The following is a 7,500-nucleotide window of genomic DNA, read 5'->3' as shown; positions in this document are numbered from 1 at the left end:
GGGACTTGTGCTGAGAATGGTATTATAAGTATTTGATAATATTGATAAAGAAAAACTCTAAAGAAATGTGTATTTCATATCAGAATTATTGTTGGTTTGAACAGGCTTTATTTTTTATGGAATACTCGACCTAAGTTCTTTCATTATATTGAGATAGCAGTTAAGGTTGGCTTGATAACCAATATTAACACAATCGCTATGAATTTAATGTACAGTCCCCTGTAGTTTTTTGTGAATTTTGTAATATACAGATGGCTCAGCACCAAGGAGTCTTACCAGTAGGCACTACTGACCGCTCCCAACTTCCCAGTTCCTTAAAAATTGCGGGAAAATGTGTTTTTCTTTCTAATACTATTGATATCAATGCTGTTATTATTCTTTCTGATATTATGATTATTAAATTGTTATTAAAGTCATGGTTACATTTAAGACGGTGAAATAATACAAAAGAAACTTTACAAAAATCAAGGAAAAGGGTAAACGGATGAGATAGGTAGGACTAAGAACTGACTCCTTGGGGACTAAGCAATTGTAGAGCCATCTCTGTGTAAATACAATAAATAAACTTGTATTACAGTAGGCATGGCATGTATTCTTGCCATATGTGCCAGGATGATATAGTTTTAAAAGTTTCCATTTCAACACAATTATGATATAAATATTTATATACCCTATAATAAAATGCTGTATGATTTATAACTGTTGTAGTTGTACTATGTGTACTCTTTTTTGTCATAGTTTTATAAGAATTCTAATTTGCCATTTTACATTTTAACCCATTGGCAACGGGGAAAATGTAAAAAAAAAAAATGGGGAAAATGCTGTGCTCATTTTTTATATTTTTTGTGAAATATCTCTACATACAGATGGCTCTGCCTTGCCTGATTTCACCTTTCCTTGAATTGGCGGGAAAATGTATTTTTTACTAGTGCTATGAATATCGATGGTGTTATTTTTATTATAAACATTATAATTACTAAAATGTAATAAACAATATTAACAGCAAAATAAGATAACGCAAAATACTTTCGTAAATCAAAGAAAATGGTGAACAGGCGAGACAGGCAGTACTCGTAACTGGCTCATTGGGGACTTAGTACAAGTATAGCCATCTATGTGTAAAAACAATCAAACAAGTACTCACATTGGGCATGTCACGTATCCCTGACATGCCTGTCACAAATTGGTTAAGTATATTTGGTCTATTGATGAATGATTTTACACTTTGATTAGAGAATATTAACCCCTTGATGACAAGTGAAGAAAGCAAAAAAAAAAAAAAAAAAAATATATGCTCTGGAGATCAATGGCAACGCACTGACTTTGAGCGGTACATCAAGCCGAACCACCAGTGTACAGCCGCACGCCACATTTTGAGTGGTTTGTTTTGACGTCTATAGACATGACCCGTTGTTAAGGGGTTAAACATTAGTAATAGCAATATAAGATAATGTAAGATACTTTTGAAAATTAAGGAAAATGGTAAGCAGGCAAGACAGGCAGAACTTAGTACAAATTGTAGCCATTTATGTGTAAAAACAATTAATGAAGTAAAATGGCAGTGGGCATAGCATGTATGTACATGCCATGCCAGTTGGATTTGGGTCAACTTGCTCTGATGAAAATGTACATCAGCATCTAATGAAACACAGAACACAAGAAGTAATGGCTCACAGTGTCTTATCTGTAGCACCATTCTTTAACCTCTCTCACCCACAAGAATATATCTTTATGCAGCTAACATCTTTACATTTTCATAAATTACTGCTGCGCAAACCATAATAAAAAGTGGTTTACTGCCTGAACGAAATGCACAAAATTCACCAGAAGAATGAGAGTGAGCTGAGATGTGTTAAAAAAATTTCTCATACAGCACCCTGTTAGGGAATAACTACCTTATAGGAAACAATAGTGTTTGTGTAATGAAGTATTGTAGCTTTGTTCTTGTAGCCTTTTTGAAAAGCTGACCGTGCTAAATAGTGCCTCAGGTTCTTCCTCCTTTTCTTCTTCTTTTCCTTTTGAGTGTATTATCATAGAGAAGATGCAGAACTGAGCTCTTGCTGTCATGTAGGCATTGTTATCTTTTTTTTTTTTCTTTTCTTTTCTTTTCTTTTCTTTTCTCTTCTTTCCTTTTCTCTTCTTTCCTTTCCTCTTCTTTCCTTTTCTTTTCTCTTTTCTTTTCTTATCCTTTCTCATACTTGCAAATTTTTCTTTCCTCTCAACTAGTAGGGTTGACCATAAAATGGTTCGAAATATAGGTTTTCAATAATCCGTTTTTTACTCTTTTTTTGCAGAGATATTTGGTTAAATTACTTAGGCTGGATTAACTTGATTTTGAAGTATTTGCTAAATGTGAAGATTACAAGGAATAATCTTAATTTTTTCCTTTTTAATTTCTGTTTATCTTGAAGGATGGCTTCTGTAAAATAAAAAAGAGAAAACCACACAACAAATATAGAGACAGGAAATTAAAGTATGTTATACAACTTCATCACCTTGATAGATAATAAACAATGGAATTCTCTATCCGCAGCCTCAACCATATTCGAAGACTACTGCGGCATCGAGCCCATACGATATCCGGAGGAGGAGACGGAGACGAGGCCGCCACCAGAAGTGTCAAAAGAAGTCCTTATGGAACTCTACGCAGACAACTCGGCGGTCCTTGGAGGTGAGCGGAGGGGGAGGGACAGCTTCTAAGGGTAGGGGGGATGTGAAGGAGAGAGGATGGGGGGAGGTCAGTGTTGCCAGAGGAGGAAGTGGTAAGGGACAGTAACAGCATTGAGCAGGAAGTTAACTGGTTCATCATGGACTTCTCAAAATATATATCCTTTCAGAAGTCATGAAGGTTTGTAGTTGAAGGAGGCATGGAATACCTTGGGTAAGTCTAGGGAGTAGGTTGTGCTGGGAAAGAAATCCTAAGGTAGGAAGACTTTGGAGTTTTTAAATATTAACCCAGTGTCTGCTGGTGTATGTACTGTCCCCTTTAGATTTTTGTGAGTTTTGTTACATACAGATGGCTCCACGTGTGCTCAGCCACCAGGGAGTCTCGGTTAGCCCTAGTGATTTGCCCGTTCCTTGAATTTGCGGGAAAATTGTTTTTCTTTCAAATTCTTTTGATATTGACATTGTTATCTTTCTTATTGATATTATGATTATTAAATTGTTATTAACCCATTAATTAATCTCTCGATGTCACTGAGGCTTCTGGCAACTGTCCTGCCATTTGGCCCGGGAGTCCGCTACATGTAGCGGAACTTTACACTGAGTGCTCTAGTGCGTCGCGACGCCTACAGTTGCACCCGACATGTTGAGTTGGTTTGTTATGATAGCTATAGGCATGGCTCGGCAGATATGGTTTAAAATATTATTAATATCAAAGACAGTAAAATATAGAAATGAAGCTTTAAAAAAAATACAAGGAAAAGGGTAAACAGGTGTGATAGGTAAAACTAATAGCTGACTCCTTGGTGATGCACCATTTGTAGAGCCATCTGTGTAAAAACAATTGATGAACTTTCATTACAGTGGGCATGGCATTGTAGTCTTGCCACCCATGCTAATTGCATTAATACACCACTTGTGCTTTGACTATTACACTAACTCATTGAAATATTATATAATAGAAATATATCTATATATATATATATATATATATATATATATATATATATATATTACACATATGATGTCTTTGAGAAAATGTATTTTCATTAATTTGTTTGTTTATTTGTAAAAGAAATGTATAGTATGGTATATTTGACACACAGGTATATCAAATGCATTTCAGCGGACCTCCTGAGAGATACTTCTTTTATTTTTTAGTGTATCTTCTATACTATTAATGCAGTATTTATACAATTTTGATATATGTATATTACATGATATTTATATCCCTTTAATTGTCTTTTCAAGGAGTTCTGGCAATCATTTTTATTGCACTGCTGTGCATGGGGTTCTTAATTGGCCGATACATGGCACGGCACAAAGGTGACTACCAGACCCACGAGGCGGATGGGGCTGATGCCGCACCGGATGCGGACTGGGCGGTGCAACACTCCATGACGGGACACCAGGTCAAGAGGAACATGGAAATGTACATCTAGACAACAGTGGCTTCATGCCATACGAAACGCATACCGAGAAGATAAACGAAAGAAAATGTAGAGATAAACTTCAAGAGTACAACACAAGTTCGATTGTGTTAGGTGAGGCGCTTAGTGCACATGATCATGTAGGTCACAAGCTAGAACTATGAGGAAGGTTTATCGTGATGTAAATTTTTATTTTATTTACTTATTTATGCATATTTAAAGAGAGTTGACACTGAGTAGATTACTATTATTCATAAAATGCTTATGAAGGATTATAGCATAGTGATTGATCATAATTTAAGACAATGAGGGGAAGAAAATCCTTTCCAGACTATCTTATTTGATTATTTATTATTTAATTATTTTCTGTGGCAGTTCTTTCTCAAAATAGGTTTGGGAACTGAATCCTCCGCATGCTAAACATTTTGTTCATAGACTGTTTAGCAGATGTTTTCTTTTTTGTAATGATCAATTCTGCAGGAAGGTCCCAGAATTAGTTATGAGTTAGCTGTATGTGTTAAAGGTTGGTGAGATTCAACAGTTGAATATCCGTTGGTGATTAGCATAATATCAGGGCTCTCGGGGTCTGAGCACAAGCGGGGGAATACAAGAGCATATTTCTTTCTAATTGAGGAATGAAAAAGAGGTATGCTTGGTAGAGTTGTCGGTTAGGAATTTGCAGTGCTTGTGACTAAGGTAACAAGTTTGACAAGCTCGTAATATTTGTCAGGGATAAGTATTTGTGGATTAATTCTTTATTGACTGAGCATAGTACTTAAATAAATTATGAATAATTGTGTAAATCAAGAATTACCAGTATGTTTATGCCTTCATTTCTGAGTTTTTTAAGCATCTTTCTGACAACTTTTCCCTTACGTCAGTCCAGTCCCCTTTAGAAAATCTGATGTTGCCTGTGTTTAGATCTAATGGTTCTTGTGCTGGTCATGAAGGGTTTCCAACTAATATAAAAAGCCAAAGTTGTTACACTTCCATTTTATTTCTTTATTATTGATAAGGTTTATATTTTAAGGAGTAATCTTAATGTTTTTCTGTCTACTTTTATATTTTAACCCCTAAAAGGATGGCATCTATAATATTACAAGGATATAGGTGAACACAGGTCTCAGGCAGTGGGTTGCAGTTTGGGGGTAGATTTGATGTCTGGGCAGAAACTGGTTATCAGAAAGCACTACCTGGCATCTCTTGCCTCTTACCAGCATGTTAGTTTTGCATCAGGCTGTCAGTCAACTGCAGTGAGTGAAAATGTTTTACTCATCAACTGTAACTAGCCATCCATTTTGTTCTTTCTTAACTATTATATACTGAATATTTTTACAAGACAGAACATGTTTACCAAGAGTTGGAGAAATATGCTTTTGTGTGAGCATTACATTGTAGCCCCTTCATCAGGGGTTGAAATACAGAATCTCAGTGCATAAACATATATAGCAATAAGAATTTTATTTATCAGTTGTTTTTCCTTCCGTCTCATCTGTGATCTTAAACTAGTTTTTTTTTTTCTAGAATTGGCATTTATTTTATTTTATATTTTTTATTTTTATTTTTTTATAAATTGCAATATGTTAGTGTAAAGATCTGTTGGTTCACCTAAACATTATTAAAGCATAACAGTCTTTACAGTATTAAATGTTTCCATCTTTGTAATTTATGGAAGTATTATTATAAGGTTGTGAGATCAGCATTATGTTGTTTTATGTATATTTTTTATCATATTTTTATCTTTACTTGCAACTGGTTTCTGTACAAGTAGCCACATACATGTTTGTGTACATTGTCTCCATTAGCTATGAATTGAGGAATGTTTTAATTGTTTTTCATTGCTTTTTAATTTGGAGAATGCATCACAAAAAGTCATTTAACAGAGAATAGCTCTTGGGTGTCATTGCAATCATTGTCGGAGTGGTGTAGTTGTGAAAGCAGTGAACCTGAAGTTGTGGTCACATTGAACCTGTCAGTTGGATAACAAAAAAACTTTGCTCACATTTTCTCTTTGGCCATAAATGTAGTGGAATAAATAGATTTACTATTTATGAAGATAAAGTGGAGGAAGGAGAAAAATGTAGTTTCTCATCCTCTGACACTCTGTCCCTCCATATTTACAAGGATGCTGTTTGGATGTGTTGATTCAGTATCATGCATGAGTATTTATATTAATGTCATTATTTTTTAATTTGCTGCAAAAGCATGAATGGTCTGTTTGGAATTGCCAATGCCACAGTTACAGTAATTTTTGTCATTAGTTTTAAACATATTTATTAATTGTAGCTGTAACTGCAGTGACGAGAACTGCAGATGTGGAGAAAAAAAAAATAGCTTAACGGTTTTCATAAGTGTTTAATCATGTGAGTTATTAGTTGTTGGTTTTGTTTCAATTTTAAACCTAATTACAGATGTTCACCTGTTTATGAACTAACTTTATCAAATGTCATACCTGTCTGCAAGTGTGTCTTTAGTAAGCAGATTTTTGCATTCATGACGGAAAAGCATTTGTTACTCATCACAAATATTAGTTGCTTTATGTATGGATTATTTATGTAAAAATCAGAAAAACTGTATTTGATTCATATATACAGAATAATTTAATCTATTATATATATGTGTGTGTGTGTGTTTATATATACAAATATAAATATATGTACTGCATATATATGTACAACAAGAAATATATATCTTCCTATTGCCAAAGTAGAGATGATTTGACGGCTTGAGAAAAGAAAGGTCATTCAGGACAAGAAAATGAGCAAGATGACTGTTCATTAGCAATTTATTTTCTTATTGCATTTTCATTCTTAGGTTTTGTTTTTTTATTTTTATTTATATGATTTTTTTTTGTCAGTTTTTTTTATCTGTATTTTCCTCTCATTGGTACCATCTTAAAGTGGTTAGTGTATTACATTTTTGTTATACATTAATGAACAGGAAGGCTTGTTTGCAAGTAACGAGGGAGATTGTGTTGATGTGTAAAGTCTACGGAACTTTACAAAGGCGAAGAAATTATTACTTCAGTGCAATGCAGCAAAGATTAAGATCATCCTCTGTACTTGAAGTACTCTGTATAATTGTATGTTGTATACCTCTAGTAAATATATTTTGTACAAACTTTTAACCTTGAAGTGTTTTATTTAAAAGCCTGTTATATGTAATTGAAAATTGGTGGTGAGGCTAAGAGGAAGACATAATGATAGAATCTATGAACATTTCTTTAAAATGACATTATTATTGTTATGCAATTTGGCATTAGACATTAATAAAGTCATTTTCCCCACAGTTTACTATTACATTAACCCTTTGCCACTGGGTGGTTTCCCAATGCGAAAGCCCTCTCTCCTGGCTGTATTCATAGTGGCCAGGCCCTGCTGCTGGGGGATCGTGTCGGCTCCACAGC

General features: G+C 34.4%; 1 protein-coding gene across 4 annotated transcripts in view; it reads left to right on the top strand.

Moving 5' to 3' along the window:
* LOC125036252 (neurexin-4-like) overlaps nucleotides 1-7,221 on the top strand; it is a 43,938-nt gene extending 36,717 nt beyond the window's left edge. For all 4 annotated transcript variants that reach the window (XM_047628729.1, XM_047628727.1, XM_047628728.1 and 1 more), the window contains 2 exons: nucleotides 2,534-2,671; nucleotides 3,916-7,221. In XM_047628729.1, coding sequence (XP_047484685.1) covers nucleotides 2,534-2,671; nucleotides 3,916-4,106 — 329 coding nt within the window. In that variant the 3' untranslated portion in view covers nucleotides 4,107-7,221. The remainder of the gene's footprint in view (nucleotides 1-2,533; nucleotides 2,672-3,915) is intronic.
* Nucleotides 7,222-7,500: the final 279 nt, after the last annotated feature.

Source organism: Penaeus chinensis, chromosome 20 (assembly GCF_019202785.1).
Source record: "Penaeus chinensis breed Huanghai No. 1 chromosome 20, ASM1920278v2, whole genome shotgun sequence".
Lineage (NCBI taxonomy): Eukaryota > Metazoa > Arthropoda > Malacostraca > Decapoda > Penaeidae > Penaeus > Penaeus chinensis.
The sequence above is the reverse complement of the archived record's forward strand: the minus strand, read 5'-3'. Positions and strand labels throughout refer to the sequence as shown.